Raw genomic sequence first — 18,005 nt, forward strand, 5'->3', positions numbered from 1 at the left:
GCTAACATGTTAGCGTTTGTTACTGTTCCCCAGCACAGCTCCACACAACTCTACATTATCTACCTTACAGCAGCTTCCCTCACTCAATTAATACCATCACAAATCCTCTACAAATCTACAGAAATATGATTTAAGGTTCTAAGAAGCAATGCAAAACTTGAAAGCTTATTTTTGGTTGCGTTTAACTTTAATGCGTCAGTTCACCGCTAAAGGGGCTCAAGACAAGTAAAAGTCATGGTTTCTCCACAACTAGACAAGTCTAAGTTATGGCTTTCTCTTCCACTAGGTGGCTCTCGAGTATAGGATATGCCTTTGTTCATTAATAGCAGCATCAATTCGGTCTTCAGTTTCAGTATTTTACTGCACAAACGGAATAACGGCGAAGTTGGATCCTTTCTTTTACGGTCTATGGTTGGATCCAATTCCTTAATTCAAAGTTTCCATATTCTACAGTGTAACCACTCATATTTGTGGATTCATGCATCTAATCACAGATAGAAGTCTCCTGCTACATTTTCTTCAGCAGCCAATAAAATTATAGAGTCTGAAACATTTTCTCCATTATTCAAATAATGAATAATTGTATGCAAAATCTGCAAAATGCTTGCAACAACTTAATACAACTTTTTACGAAAACGATTGCAATTAATAATTGTAATGTTTACATTTCAAGGGCACCGGTCAGCAAAAAGAGATGTGCTAAATCAACGTACAAAATTCTCACATTCAATTCTAATATTAATAAAATACCAACAAAAGTGTACATACCTGCTCTAGTTGCCTAGGAGTATCTCAAGTTAATAGCAGACCAAAACACTCAAATTCATCGGATATTTTCAATATTAACAAATATTAACAATACATTCTACAATTACAAGCTTTGTATATTGGACTGTACATCTCAGGTTGTGCTTACTGTATGTTCAGCTCTACAAAACTGATAAATCTATTACACACATTTAAAAGCAAAGCTGATTTTAATAAAAAGCTCTGCAAGTGTCCTTGCAAAGGTGTCCACGCCACAAACTCAAATCACTGTTATAAGAATAAGACACTCAAAAACTCTTTTTCCATGTCCATTAAGCCAGGATCATTTTTATTGCACAAAGAAATTTCAAAAAATATTTTTTTGCATTTTTTTTTCAATCTTCCTTCCACCCCCCCCCCCCCATTTTATTTTTTATTTTTATAATCAAAATCAAAAACTTAACACTGTGGAGAGCAAAAGGACATTTGTAGGGTGTGAACCATGCATTTAATAGCACATGAGGTGCGGTTTTCTTTTTCCCTGTTCTCTGGAACAACTCTCACAGACATTCAGTGTGCATGCCTGCAAAAATATTTAAGTTCGTTGACATTTGTATGGGACACTCGCATGTGCTATTAAATTGGCATTGTACACAATTAAGGCCAAATATTAAGATAGAAGAATGCAAGCAAATTACCTGAATTACAGTGCTCCTTTACTTTGCAGACAGTTCCTTGGCTTGATGAGCCTGAAGAACAGCTACAGCCTCTTCAACCTACACAGTACAGAAAAAAGCACAATAATCAGTCTAAGACCAGATTTTGTTTGATAGTTAAGTACATGTTTTGAGCAGGTGAACCTTGGAGTGCAGGGACTCTGGAGCCTCGAGCATGTGCAGCAGTTCAGAGTTGTCGATCTCCAGCAGCATGCCTGTAATCTTTCCCGCAAGAGTCGGATACAAGGCCTGGATAAGTGGATACAGCCGCTCACCTGAATGGGATGCAAAGATTGGTTGTTTTCCTCATGTTATGATGTAGTACATAGATTGTGTGCTACATTCCAAGCCTTCTGAAGCCATATGATAATCTTCTGCTTTACACTAAATAGATCCTGTAAAGTGTCACACTTCACCCTCTACTGAAGAGAGTTATTAATTTAGGTTACCATCACTGGTGTAAGAAGCAGGAGCTATAACATGATTCAAACTTTACTAGCTCACAACTTTAACTTTGAAGTGACTGTGTGTGCGCATCCCATACCTAGAAGTTGTTTCTGCTCTTTTAATGGTGCAGCCGCCAGCATTGAGGCAGTAAGGGACTCCTGGCCTCTCACATGAACCGCCGGCTCTGTATTCTGTACTACCTAAAGAAACAGTAAAAGAATGACAGTTATATCTTTCAATTGAAATGCTCCTTATGGTGCTTTTTCACTGCACGGTACAGTTCGGTACGGTTCACTTTTACCAAAACGTGACGTGTAAACTCTACTGATCACTGATAGGCTGGAGAGAATCATCACTATCTGCGTCACTGAACTTACAACACAAACACAACAGAACCACTAGATTTAAATCAGCACAGCCAGCGAAGGATCGAACACAACCGTTTTGTTGTGTTGAGGAAGTACAGACGTTCCTCTTGTTGATATCAGATGAGCAGATCCAGCGAGAGCTTAAATGGGATGACCCAGAATGAAATTTTTTTTCACGAATCGCAGCAATAGAGGCAGCGCAACTATAACGGCATGTGTGCTCTAAAGCGCCACTAAACTGCAGTGGAAACGCAAACAGAGCCGTGCCACACAGTGGAAAAGTGCCCTAAGTGTCATCACATTGCCATGGTCTGAAACTAGTTCATGAAGTTGTCACTCGTTTTTGTGGCTATTCTGTTGATATCTTAAAATGGCTTGAAAAGGCAACTTACTGATCTACCATTTAAACATTATTATTATGAACCAAAATTTAAACACCATCTCCTCCTAGAGCTTTTAAACTACAACCACCAAACTTGGGTCAGACCTTCAGACTTGTCGGACTCAGGTTGCTATATCTTTTCTAACTTAAGCTTATGGTTTTTGTAAACCAGACTATCAAAACCACCTAAAATCCCATAGACTTTTTTTTCCCCATCAAAACTTTTGTACAATGAGACTTTAAGCTGGTCAGACTGGTCTTAGCTGGTCAAGCTGTGAGACCTGCTAAAAGACCAACCAAGCTTAACCCAGATATTTTTGACTTAAACTAGCTAAGACTAGGCAACCAGCCTAAGCTGGTTTTAAGATGGATTTTTACTGAATCAATTGGTTTTAACTGTATTGGCATAGAAACATGCAAACAACATACCAGTAACTTGCTAATCATGTTAACAACATGCTAGTAACATGCTGATCATGCAAGAAACATGTTAATAATACTAGAACCATGCTAATAACATGCTAATTGTGCTAGCAACATATTAGAAACTGGCTCATCATGTTAACATCATGCTAGTAACTTGCTAATGTTAAAAATATGCTAGTAGCGTGCCAATCAAGATAGAAACATGCTAGTAAATTGCTACTTGTTAACATCATGCTAGTAAAATGTTAATCATGCTAACATGTTAGTAGCATGTTAGGAACTTGTTAATCATGCAAGAACCATGCAAGCAACATGCCATTAAAATGCTAATCATGCTAGAAACAGGCTAGTAACTTCTGAGACAATTTTAAAATGTATCTCTTCCTAGACTTTTGAAGTTACCACCACCAAACTCGGGTCAGACTCAGGTTGCTTTATCTTTTCTAACTGATCCTGCTTACGGTTTTCGTAAACCATACTATCAAAACCACCTAAAATCCCATAGACTTTAGTTGAGGGGGTGAAAACTTTTATACTATAAGACTTAAGGTTTTTTTAAGATGCCTACTGCCAAAGGAAAGCTTAAAAACTCCATACTGAAAATGCAGCTAAAACCAGCCTAAGCTGATTGGTTGCTTTGGCTGGTCTCCCAAGTTGGTTTTAAAGTGTTTTATGGACTCTGTTTTAGCAGGTCACGCTGGTCAAAGATTGTTTTTATACGTTTTTTTTTTAAAAATTTTTTATTACTGAATCAACTGGTTTTACCTGGATTAACATAGAAATGTGTTAACAACATGCTAATAACTTGTTAATGCTAACAAATGCTAGTTACTTGTTAATAATGCTAGCAACATGCTATTTACTTTTTAATGCTAGTTACTTGCTGATCATATTCAACCCAGCCATTAGGGAGGCACAAGCCAGTGCACTCTTAGTGCCGGTCCCAAGCCCGGATAAATGGGGAGGGTTGCGTTAGGAAGGGCATCCAGCGTAAAACATGTGCCAAATCAAATATGCGGGTCACGAATAAGAATTTCATACCGGATCGGTCGAGGCCCGGGTTAACAACGACCGCCTCAGGTATCGTTAGCCAACAGGGTACTGGTGGAAATTGGGCTACTGTCGGCCGAAGGAGGAGGAGGAGAGGAGGAAGACGTCTACAGAGGCGACGGGGAAAGGAGATGTGTAGGAGAGTGGAGGTTCGGGTTGGTACTTTAAATGTTGGCACTATGACTGGTAAAGGGAGAGAGTTAGCTGATATGATGGAGAGGAGAAGGGTAGATATGTTGTGTGTTCAGGAGACCAAGTGGAAAGGGAGTAAGGCCAGAAACATTGGAGGTGGGTTTAAACTGTTCTATCATGGTGTGGATGGAAAGAGAAATGGTGTAGGGGTGATTATGAAGGAAGAGTACAGTAAGAGTGTAGTGGAGGTGAAGAGAGTTTCTGATAGGGTGATGATCGTGAAGGTGGAAGTTGAAGGGATGATGATAAATGTCATCAGTGCCTATGCTCCACAAGTCGGCTGTGAGATGGAGGAGAAGGAAAGATTCTGGAGTGAATTAGATGAAGTGGTAGATGGTGTACCTAGAAATGAACGATTGGTGATTGGGGCAGACTTTAATGGACATGTAGGTGAGGGGAACAGAGGTGATGAGAAGGTTATGGGTAGGTATGGCCTAAAGGAGAGAAATGTGGAAGGGCAGATGGTGGTAGATTTTGCTAAAAGGATGGGAATGGCAGTGGTGAATACGTATTTTAAGAAGAAGGAGGATCATAGGGTGACCTATAAGAGTGGAGGAAGGTGCACACAGGTGGACTATGTTCTATGTAGGAGATGCAACCTGAAGGAGATTGGAGACTGTAAGGTGTTGGCAGGGGACAGTGTAGCTAGACAGCATCGGATGGTGGTCTGTAGGATGGTTTTAGAGACGAAGAAGAAGAGGAGGAGAGTAAGGACTGAAAGAAGAATAAGATGGTGGAAACTGAAGGAGGAAGACTGTAGTGTGAGGTTCAGGGAAGAGGTCAGACAGAGGCTAGGTGGTGGTGAAGAGGTGCTGGATGATTGGGAAACTTCCGCAGGAGTGATGAGGGAGGCAGCTAGAAAGGTACTTGGTGTGACATCTGGAAATAGAAAGGAAGACAAGGAGACGTGGTGGTGGAATGAGGAAGTGCAGGGGAGCATAAGGGGAAAGAGGTTAGCAAAACAGAAGTGGGATCGACAGGGTGATGAGAAAAGTAGGCAGGAGTACAAGGAGATGCGGCAACAGGTAAAGAGGGATGTGGCGAAAGCCAAGGAAAAGGCATACGAGGAGCTGTATGAGAGGTTGAACACTAAGGAAGGAGAAAAGGATTTGTACCGATTGGCCAGGCAGAGAGATCGAGCTGGGAAGGATGTGTTGCAAGTTAGAGCAATAAAGGATGGAGATGGAAATGTGTTGACTAGTGAGGAGAGTTTGTTGAGAAGATGGAGGGAGTATTTTGAGCAGCTGATGAACGAGGAAAATGAGAGAGAGAGAAGGTTGGATGATGTGGTGTTAGTAAAGCAGGAAGTGGATAGGATTAGTAAGGAGGAAGTGAGAGCAGCAATTAAGAGGATGAAGAGTGGAAAGTCAGTTGGACCAGATGACATACCGGTAGAAGCATGGAGATGTTTAGGAGAGATGGCAGTGGAGTTTTTAACCAGATTGTTTAACAAGATTTTGGAAGGTGAGAGGATGCCTGAGGAATGGAGAAGGAGTGTGCTGGTACCGATCTTTAAGCATAAGGGAGATGTGCAGAACTGCAGTAACTACAGGGGAATTAAGTTGATCAGTCACACCATGAAGTTATGGGAAAGAGTAGTGGAAGCCAGGCTGAGAGAAGAGGTGACCATCTGTGAGCAACAGTATGGTTTCATGCCGAGGAAGAGCACCACAGATGCCATATTTGCTTTGAGAACGTTGATGGAGAAGTATAGAGAAGGACAGAAGGAGCTGCATTGTGTATTTGTGGATCTAGAGAAAGCGTACGACAGAGTGCCAAGAGAGGAGTTGTGGTATTGTATGAGGAAGTCAGGTGTGTCAGAGAAGTATGTGAGGGTGGTGCAGGACATGTATGAGGACAGTGTGACTGCAGTGAAGTGTGCAGTAGGAACGACAGACTGGTTCAAGGTGAAGGTTGGACTGCATCAAGGATCGGCCCTGAGCCCTTTCCTGTTTGCAGTGGTGATGGACAGGTTGACGGACGAGGTCAGACAAGAGTCTCCCTGGACTATGATGTTTGCGGATGATATTGTGATTTGTGGTGAGAGTAGTGAGCAGGTTGAGAAGAGCCTGGAGAGGTGGAGGTACGTGCTGGAGAGGAGGGGAATGAAAGTCAGTAGGAGTAAGACAGAGTACATGTGCGTAAATGAGAGGGAGGGCAGTGGAGTGGTGCGGTTACAGGGTGAAGAGGTGAAGAAGGTGGAGGAGTTCAGGTACCTGGGGTCAACAGTGCAAAGTAATGGAGAGTGTGTTAGGGAAGTGAAGAAAAGAGTGCAGGCAGGGTGGAGTGGGTGGAGAAGAGTGACAGGAGTGATTTGTGATAGTAAAGTATCTGCAAGAATGAAAGGAAAAGTTTATAGGACTGTGGTGAGACCTGCGATGTTGTATGGGTTAGAGACAGTGGCATTGAGTAAAAGGCAGGAGGCGGAGCTGGAGGTAGCAGAGCTGAAGATGTTAAGGTTTTCGTTGGGAGTGACGAGGATGGACAAGATTAGAAATGAGTTTATTAGAGGGACAGCGCATGTTGGACGTTTTGGTGACAAGGTGAGGGAGGCGAGATTGAGATGGTTTGGACATGTGCAGAGGAGGGACATGAATTATATTGGTAGGAGAATGCTGAGGATGGAGCCACCAGGAAGGAGGAAAAGAGGAAGACCAAGGAGGAGGTTCATGGATGTGGTGAGGGAAGACATGCAGGTAGTTGGTGTAAAAGAGGCAGATGTAGAGGACAAGGTGGTATGGAGACGGATGATCCGCTGTGGCGACCCCTAATGGGAGCAGCCGAAAGAAAAAGAAGAAGAAGAAGAAGACTTGCTGATCATATTCACTTGGTCATACAATTATTATTCAATTGGACATACTAATCATGCTGGAAACACGTTAGTGACATTCTAGTCACTTGCAAATCATGCTGGAAACATGCTAGCAATATGCTAGTTACTTGCTGATCATATTATTCACTTGGTAATCATGCCAGAAAAATGCTAATCATGCTGGAAACACGCTAGTGACATTCTAGTCACTTGCAAATCATGCTGGAAACATGCTAGCAACATGCTAGTTAATCATGTTAGCCACTTGGTAATCATGCCAGCAACATGCTAATCATGCCGGAAACACACTAGTGACATTCTACTCACTTGCAAATCATGTTGGAAGCATGCTAGCAACATGCTAGTTACTTGCTAATCATGTTAGTAACTTTGTAATAATGCCAACAACATGCTAGCGACATACTAATCATGTTGGAAACACGTTAGTGACATTCTAGTCACTTGCAAATCATGCTGGAAACATGCTAGCAATATGCTAGTTACTTGCTGATCATATTATTCACTTGGTAATCATGCCAGAAAAATGCTAATCATGCTGGAAACACGCTAGTGACATTCTAGTCACTTGCAAATCATGCTGGAAACATGCTAGCAACATGCTAGTTACTTGCTGATCATATTATTCACTTGGTAATCATACCAGAAAATTGCTAATCATGCTGGAAACACGCTAGTGACATTCTACTCACTTGCAAATCATGCTGGAAACATGCTAGCAACATGCTAGTTACTTGCTAATCATGTTAGTAACTTTGTAATAATGCCAACAACATGCTAGCGACATACTAATCATGCTGGAAACACGTTAGTGACATTCTAGTCACTTGCAAATCATGCTGGAAACATGCTAGCAATATGCTAGTTACTTGATGATCATATTATTCACTTGGTAATCATGCCAGAAAAATGCTAATCATGCTGGAAACACGCTAGTGACATTCTTGTCACTTGCAAATCATGCTGGAAACATGCTAGCAACATGCTAGTTACTTGCTGATCATATTATTCACTTGGTAATCATACCAGAAAATTGTTAATCATGCTGGAAACACGCTAGTGACATTCTACTCACTTGCAAATCATGCTGGAAACATGCTAGCAACATGCTAGTAACTTGCTGATCATATTATTCACTTGGTAATCATACCAGAAAATTGCTAATCATGCTGGAAACACGCTAGTGACATTCTACTCACTTGCAAATCATGCTCGAAACACGCTAGTGACATGCTAGTAACTTGATAATCATGTTAGCAACACTTCTTAACCATGCTAAAAACATGCTAGTTTACCGTTTCTTATCTATTCTTATCTCTTTTTCTAATTGATTGTATTGCCTTCAAAAGTGTAAAACTACTTCAATTAGTTAAAACCGAAAACCCTCAAACTTTAAGCTTTTAAAACCACGTCAAACTTTCAGGCTAGGCTTTTTCAAGCCAACTTAAAGTTTGTATACAAACTTTATTTCTAGTTTTTACAGTGTTCTTGTATTCACAGTTAGTCAGCAAAGTTCACTCTGCGAGAGAGGGTTAAACTGGAGCTCCTGCGTTGTACTGGGGTGCTGCTACATCATAAATCAATGGTGAATAAAACACCACCACACTGTCATTTCACAAAGTTTGATATACATAAATGTTTTGGGCACTTTCTATGCATTTCAAAAGGACTTTTTTTTTATCCAACTTAATCTTAATTACGTTAATCGATTAAAAATGTCCAAAAATGAGGAACGCTTCACAAATTTGCGTGTCATCCTTGCGCAGGGGCCATGCTAATCTTCTCTGTATCGTTCCAATTTTAGTATATGTGCTGCCGAAGCAAGCACGAACAAGTAGCCTAGACGTCTGGTATATATAGCAGTGTCTTGGGGAAGGTTTTCACAAAGGTGGTGAGCAGTTAAACCATGATTTTGTCATTTACCAAGAGAATACAAGCACATTTGGGTTGCTGCAAGATACAGATGTACATATAGCCATGCCTTACTTATCCTTTTAACTATATATTTGGTGTTATTTGGCTTTTCCACCAAGAAACAGACCAGCATGCTGATCAGGCAGCCATCTAGCCAGTAGGGTTGGCTCTTAGTGCTGACGCATTCAGGCCATGTGATCTGCTCTCCTCCCCCAGCAATGCGGTTCCCAACCCCCAACGTCAGGACTTCTCTCGTCACTCGTGCGAGACCATTACACGAGAAACCGAAGCATCCAAATGGTCTTTGCTTTAGATTTAACTTCTTTTATAAAGGTAGTCTACAGTGCCTCCAACTACCACAAGCGGGATCTCCTAATCAGCAAAAGCAGATGCTTATAACACAGTTATAGCACAGTTATAGCACGATAAAAATATAAAATTCTAGCACAATTCACTACACAATTAGAGCACAAAGTTGTGTCTGAAATGCATGTACATTAGCAAGATCATTTACTGATTCCTTTGCATAAAACCACTTTTTTATTTTAATGTTATCAAATCTACACATACATAACAGTGAAACAAAGAAAAGTTCTGTCAAAAGGTAAGTGAGCTAACATGTTAGCCTTTTATCACTGTTCATGTTCCCCAGCACAGCTCCACACAACTCTACATTATCTAGCATACATTACAGCGCCAACCCTTGCTCACTTACGTAAATTCTACCAAACACATGACTTTTCACACTTGAGCAGATCAGACGTTTGATCACTGCTACACAGCACTCAAAAACAGTAACAAACCCCTCCCCCGCCCTGCCTTCAGTAAAGCAGATCACTCATCCATTCTTCCTCTGCCTGCATACAAACAAAAGCTAAAACAGGAAAACACTTATCAGGACAATCCATCAATGCAGGAAGGAAGCCATCTTCACACTTCAGGACTGCTTTCACACAACGGATTGGCAGATCTTTCGGGATGCAGCTGCCACAGACATTGAGGAATATACAAACTCTGTCACCGATTACATCAGTATGTGCACTGAAAACACTATCCCAAAAATCTGGTTTAAAACCTTTCCAAACCAGAAACCCTGGATGAATGCTGCAGGGCCAAACTCAAAGATCTTATTTCAGCCTACAACTCTGGTGACACTGAGGCATACAGAAGGGCCAGATATGATCTTCAGAGAGCTATCAGTTCTGCAAAAAGAGCCTATAAAGACAAGATGATTGAAAACATTCAGGGATCTAATCTCAAACTCTTGTGGAACTGCTTACACACAGTCACGGACCAACCAGCTAGCGGAGGTGCTTACAGACATCTTCAATTTCTCCCTCAGACTGTCTGTGATTCCCACCTGCTTTAAGGAAACCATAATTGAACCGGTCCTTCAAAAATGTTTTTACAGCTCTGTGTTTAACACCATCACCCCATCAAAACGTATCACAAAGCTCAGAGATCTAGGACTGAACTCTTATCTCTGCAACTGGATAATGGACTCGCTGACGGGGCGGTGTTCTTAGCTCCGTCCTATACTCTGTTCATTAATGACTGTAATGCCTAACACAGTTTCAATATCATCTTTAAGTTTGCTGATGACACATCAATCCTGGGTTTCATCACAAATGAAAAGACGGCCTACAGAGATGAGGTGAGAACACTATCACAATAGAGCAATGACAACTAGAAAAAAAAGTTTGTTGAGACAAACTTTAAGTTGGCTTGAGAAAGCCTGACCAGAAAGTTTGAAAAGTTTAGAAAGTTTAGAAAGTTTGAAAAGTTTGAAAATGTGAAAAGTTTAAAACGATTTAAAAGTTTAAGAAGTTTAAAACATATTGCTAGCATTACAAGCAAGTGACTACCATCATTAGTATGATTAGCAAAGTTGCTAGCATGTTGCTAGCATGATTAGCAAGTGACTAGCATGTACTTAGCATGATTAGCAAGGTATCTAGCATGTCACTAGCATAATTAGCAAGTGACTAGCCATGTCGCTAGCATGATTAGCAAGTTACTAGCATGTCGCTAGCATGTTGTCAGCATGATTAGCATGTTTCTACCATGACTAGCATGCGACTAGCAAGTTGTTAGCATGTTTCTAGCATGTTTTGCTAGCATGATTTTAGCATGATTAGCATGTTGTTAGCATGTTTCTAGCATGACTAGCATGCGACTAGCATGTTGCTAGCATGATTTTAGCATGATTAGCATGTTGCTAGCTTGTTTCTAGCATGACTAGCATGTGACTAGCAAGTTGCTAGCATGATGCTAGAATTTTTTTTACCATGTTGCTAGCATGGTTTACCACGATTTACCAAAGTTTACCATGTTTACCACGATTTACCATAGTTTACCATGATTTACTATAGTATACCATGATTTACCATGTTCAAGTATGATTTATTGATTCTAGCATGATTTACCATAGTTTACCATGATTTACCACGATTTACTATAGTTTACCATGATTTACTATAGTATACCATGATTTACCATGTTCAAGTATGATTTACTATGATTCTAGCATGATTTACCATAGTTTACCATGATTTACCATAGTTTATCACGATTTACCATAGTTTGCCATGATTTACCATGATTTACCATAGTTTACCATGATTTACCATAGTTTACCATTCTAGCATGATTATTATGTTGCTAGCATGATGCTAGAATTTTTTGTACCATGTCGCTAGCATGGTTTACCATGATTTACCATAGTTTACCATGATTTACTAGAGTATACCATGATTTACCATGTTCAAGTTTGAGTTACTGATTCTAGCATGATTTATCATAGATTTCCATGATTTACCATAGTTTACCATGATTTACCACGATTTACCATAGTTTACCATGATTTGCTATGGTATACCACGATTTACCATGTTCAAGTATGATTTACTTATTCTAGCATGATTTAGAATAGTTTACCACGATTTACCACAATTTACCACAGTTTACCATGATTTACTATAGTATACCACGATTTACCATGTTCAAGAATGATTTACTGATTCTAGCATGATTTAGCATAGTTTACCATGATTTACGACGATTTACCATAGTTTACCATGATTTACTATGGTATACCACGATTTACCATGTTCAAGTATGATTTTATTGATTCTAGCATGATTTAGCATAGTTTACCATGATTTACCACGATTTACCATAGTTTACCATGATTTACTATAGTATACCATGATTTACCATGTTCAAGTATGATTTACTGATTCTAGCATGATTTATCATAGTTTACCATGATTTACCATAGTTTACCATGATTTACCACGATTTACCATAGTTTACCATGATTTACTATAGTATACCACAATTTACCATGTTCAAGTATGATTTATTGATTCTAGCATGATTTACCGTAGTTTACCATGATTTACTATAGTATACCACGATTTGCCATGTTCAAGTATGATTTACTGATTCTAGCACGATTTATCATAGTTTACCATGATTTACCATAGTTTACCATGATTTACCATAGTTTACCACGATTTACCATGATTTACTATAGTATACCACGATTTGCCATGTTCAAGTATGATTTACTGATTCTAGCATGATTTTCCATAGTTTACCATGATTTACCACGATTTACCATAGTTTACCATGATTTACTATAGTATACCACAATTTACCATGTTCAAGTATGATTTACTGATTCTAGCATGATTTAGCACAGTTTACCATGATTTACCACGACTTACCAGTTTACCATGATTTACTATAGTATACCACAATTTGCCATAGTTTACCATGATTTACCATAATTTACCATTATTTACTAAAGTATACCATGATTTACCATGTTCAAGTATGATTTACTGATTCTAGCATGATTTAGCATAGTTTACCATGATTTACCAGTTTACCAGGATTTACCACGATTTACGATAGTTTACCATGATTTACTATAGTATACCACGATTTACCATGTTCAAGTATGATTACTGATTGTAGCATAGATAGATAGATAGATAGATAGAAATGGTTTGAAGATAGATAGATAGATAGATGATATATAAGGTTTGAAGATAGATAGATAGATAGATAGATAGATAGATAGATAGATAAGGTTTGAAGATAGATAGATAGATAGAAATGGTTTGAAGATAGATAGATAGAAATGGTTTGTAGATAGATAGATAGATAGATAGAAAAGGTTTGAAGATAGATAGATAGATAGATAGAAATGGTTTGAAGATAGATAGATAGAAATGGTTTGTAGATAGATAGATAGATAGATAGATAGATAGAAAAGGTTTGAAGATAGATAGATAGATAGAAATGGTTTGAAGATAGATAGAAATGGTTTGTAGATAGATAGATAGATAGATAGATAGATAAGGTTTGAAGATGGATAGATAGATAGATAGATAGATAGATAGATAGATAGATAGATAGATAGATAGATAGATAGAAATGGTTTGAAGATAGATAGATAGATAGACAGAAAAGGTTTGAAGATAGATAGATAGATAGAAAAGGTTTGAAGATAGATAGATAGATAGATAGATAGAAATGGTTTGAAGATAGATAGATTGATAGATAGATAGATAGAAAACGTTTGAAGATAGATAGATAGATATGGTTTGAAGATAGATAGATAGATAGATAGATAGATAGAAATGGTTTGAAGATAGATAGATAGATAGATAGATAGAAAAGGTTTGAAGATAGATAGATAGATAGATAGAAAAGGTTTGAAGATAGATAGATAGATAGAAAAGGTTTGAAGATAGATAGATAGATAGATAGATAGATATAAATGGTTTGAAGATAGATAGATAGAAATGGTTTGTAGATAGATAGATAGATAGATAGATAGATAGATAGATAGAAAAGGTTTGAAGATAGATAGATAGGGTTTGAAGATAGATAGATAGATAGAAATGGTTTGAAGATAGATAGATAGATAGATAAGGTTTGAAGATAGATAAGGTTTGAAGATAGATAGATAGATAGATAGATAGATAGATAGACAGATAGATAGAAATGGTTTGAAGATAGATAGATAGAAATGGTTTGAAGATAGATAGATAGAAATGGTTTAAAGATAGATAGATAGATAGATAGATACATAGATAAAGGTTTGAAGATAGATAGATAGATAGATAGATAAGGTTTGAAGATAGATAGATAGATAGATAGATAGATAGATAGATAGAAATGGTTTGAAGATAGATAGATAGAAATGGTTTGTAGATAGATAGATAGATAGATAGATAGATAGATAGATGGATAGAAAAGGTTTGAAGATAGATAGATAGATAGATAGATAGATAGATAGGGTTTGAAGATAGATAGATAGATAGATAGATAGAAATGGTTTGAAGATAGATAGATAGATAGATAGATAGATAGATAAGGTTTGAAGATAGATAGATAGATAGATAGATAGATAGATAGATAGATAGATAGAAATGGTTTGAAGATAGATAGAAATGGTTTGTAGATAGATAGATAGATAGAGATAGATAGAAAGGGTTTGAAGATAGATAGATAGATAGATAGATAGATAGATAGATAGATAGATAGATAGATAGATAGATAGATAAGGTTTGAAGATAGATAGATAGATAGATAGATAGATAGATAGATAGATAGATAAGGTTTGAAGATAGATAGATAGATAGATAGATAGATAGATAGATAGATAGATAGATGGATAGATAGATAGATAGAAATGGTTTGAAGATAGATAGATAGAAATGGTTTAAAGATAGATAGATAGATAGATACATAGATAAAGGTTTGAAGATAGATAGATAGATAGATAGATAAGGTTTGAAGATAGATAGATAGATAGATAGATAGATAGAAATGGTTTGAAGATAGATAGATAGAAATGGTTTGTAGATAGATAGATAGATAGATAGATAGATAGATAGATGGATAGAAAAGGTTTGAAGATAGATAGATAGATAGATAGATAGATAGGGTTTGAAGATAGATAGATAGATAGATAGATAGAAATGGTTTGAAGATAGATAGATAGATAGATAGATAGATAGATAGATAGATAGATAGATAGATAGATAGATAGATAGATAAGGTTTGAAGATAGATAGATAGATAGATAGATAGATAGATAGATAGATAGATAGATAGATAGATAGATAGATAGAAATGGTTTGAAGATAGATAGAAATGGTTTGTAGATAGATAGATAGATAGATAGAGATAGATAGAAAGGGTTTGAAGATAGATAGATAGATAGATAGATAGATAGATAGATAGATAGATAGATAGATAGATAGATAAGGTTTGAAGATAGATAGATAGATAGATAGATAGATAGATGGATAGATAGATAGATAGAAATATAGATAGATAGATAGATAAGGTTTGAAGATAGATAGATAGATAGATAGATAGATAGATAGATAGATAGAAATGGTTTGAAGATAGATAGATAGAAATGGTTTGTAGATAGATAGATAGATAGATAGATAAGGTTTGAAGATAGATAGATAGATAGATAGATAGATAGATAGATAGATAGATAGAAATGGTTTGAAGATAGATAGATAGATAGAAATGGTTTGAAGATAGATAGATAGATAGATACATAGATAAAGGTTTGAAGATAGATAGATAGATAGATAAGGTTTGAAGATAGATAGATAGATAGATAGATAGAAATGGTTTGAAGATAGATAGATAGAAATGGTTTGTAGATAGATAGATAGATAGATAGATAGATAGATAGAAAAGGTTTGAAGATAGATAGATAGATAGATAGATAGATAGATAGATGGATAGGGTTTGAAGATAGATAGATAGATAGATAGATAGATAGGGTTTGAAGATAGATAGATAGATAGATAGATAGATAGATAGATAGATAGATAGATAGATAGATAGATAGATAAGGTTTGAAGATAGATAGATAGATAGATAGATAGATAGATAGATAGATAGAAATGGTCTGAAGATAGATAGATAGAAATGGTTTGTAGATAGATAGATAGATAGATAGATAGATAGATGGATAGAAAAGGTTTGAAGATAGATAGATAGATAGATAGATAGATAGGGTTTGAAGATAGATAGATAGATAGATAGAAATGGTTTGAAGATAGATAGATAGATAGATAGATAGATAGATAGATAGATAGATAAGGTTTGAAGATAGATAGATAGATAGATAGATAGATAGATAGATAGATAGATAGATAGATAGATAGATAGATAGATAGAAATGGTTTGAAGATAGATAGATAGAAATGGTTTGTAGATAGATAGATAGATAGAGATAGATAGAAAGGGTTTGAAGATAGATAGATAGAAATGGTTTGTAGATAGATAGATAGATAGATAGATAGGGTTTGAAGATAGATAGATAGATAGATAGATAGATAGATAGATAGATAGATAGATAGATAGATAGATAGATAGATAGAAATGGTTTGAAGATAGATAGATAGATAGAAATGGTTTGAAGATAGATAGATAGATAGATAGATACATAGATAAAGGTTTGAAGATAGATAGATAGATAGATAAGGTTTGAAGATAGATAGATAGATAGATAGATAGAAATGGTTTGAAGATAGATAGATAGAAATGGTTTGTAGATAGATAGATAGATAGATAGATAGATAGATAGATAGAAAAGGTTTGAAGATAGATAGATAGATAGATAGATAGATAGATAGGGTTTGAAGATAGATAGATAGATAGATAGATAGATAGATAGATAGATAGGGTTTGAAGATAGATAGATAGATAGATAGAAATGGTTTGAAGATAGATAGATAGATAGAAATGGTTTGAAGATAGATAGATAGAAATGGTTTGAAGATAGATAGATAGATAGATAGATAGATAGATAGATAGATAAAGGTTTGAAGATAGATAGATAGATAGATAAGGTTTGAAGATAGATAGATAGATAGATAGATAGATAGATAGATAAGGTTTGAAGATAGATAGATAGATAAGGTTTGAAGATAGATAGATAAGGTTTGAAGATAGATAGATAGATAAGGTTTGAAGATAGATAGATTGATAGATAGATAGATAGATAGAAATGGTTTGAAGATAGATAGATAGATAGATAGATAGATAGATAGATAGATAAAGGTTTGAAGATAGATAGATAGATAGATAGATAGATAGATAGATAGATAGATAGATAGATAGATAGATAGATATGGTTTGAAGATAGATAGATAGATATGGTTTGAAGATAGATAGATAGATAGATAGATAGATAGATAGATAGATATGGTTTGAAGATAGATAGATAGATAGATAGATAGAAATGGTTTGAAGATAGATAGATAGAAATGGTTTGTAGATAGATAGATAGATAGATAGAAAAGGTTTGAAGATAGATAGATAGATAGATAAGGTTTGAAGATAGATAGATAGATAGATAGATAGATAGATAAGGTTTGAAGATAGATAGATAGATAGATAAGGTTTGAAGATAGATAGATAGATAGATAGATAGATAGATAGATAAAGGTTTGAAGATAGATAGATAGATAGATAGATAGATAGATAGATATGGTTTGAAGATAGATAGATATGGTTTGAAGATAGATAGATAGATAGATAGATAGATAGATAGATAGATAGATAGATAGAAATGGTTTGAAGATAGATAGATAGAAATGGTTTGTAGATAGATAGATAGATAGATAGATAGATAGATAGATAAGGTTTGAAGATAGATAGATAGATAGATAGATAGATAGATGTTTGAAGATAGATAGATAGATAGATAGATAGATAGATAGATAGATAGATATGGTTTGAAGATAGATAGATAGATATGGTTTGAAGATAGATAGATAGATAGATAGATAGATAGATAGATAGATAGATAGATATGGTTTGAAGATAGATAGATAGATAGATAGAAATAGTTTGAATATAGATAGATAGAAATGGTTTGT

At 36.3% G+C, this 18,005-nt stretch overlaps 1 protein-coding gene and 1 non-coding gene across 4 annotated transcripts in view; both read right to left on the minus strand.

Moving 5' to 3' along the window:
- Positions 1 to 1,171: 1,171 nt before the first annotated feature.
- The window catches only part of LOC132115418 (embryonic polyadenylate-binding protein B-like), a 138,679-nt gene continuing 121,845 nt past the window's right edge, over positions 1,172 to 18,005 (minus strand). For all 3 annotated transcript variants that reach the window (XM_059523891.1, XM_059523889.1, XM_059523890.1), the window contains exons 13-16: positions 2,008 to 2,110; positions 1,608 to 1,738; positions 1,446 to 1,523; positions 1,172 to 1,330 (exon numbers count right to left, since the gene is read on the minus strand). In XM_059523891.1, the coding sequence (XP_059379874.1) occupies positions 1,464 to 1,523; positions 1,608 to 1,738; positions 2,008 to 2,110 (294 nt within the window). In that variant the 3' untranslated portion in view covers positions 1,172 to 1,330; positions 1,446 to 1,463. The remainder of the gene's footprint in view (positions 1,331 to 1,445; positions 1,524 to 1,607; positions 1,739 to 2,007; positions 2,111 to 18,005) is intronic.
- Positions 8,880 to 8,986, minus strand: LOC132115517 (U6 spliceosomal RNA). The gene has a single exon (XR_009425500.1). It is a non-coding gene; the product is annotated as a U6 spliceosomal RNA (small nuclear RNA).

This window comes from Carassius carassius, chromosome 34, assembly GCF_963082965.1.
Source record: "Carassius carassius chromosome 34, fCarCar2.1, whole genome shotgun sequence".
NCBI lineage: Eukaryota > Metazoa > Chordata > Actinopteri > Cypriniformes > Cyprinidae > Carassius > Carassius carassius.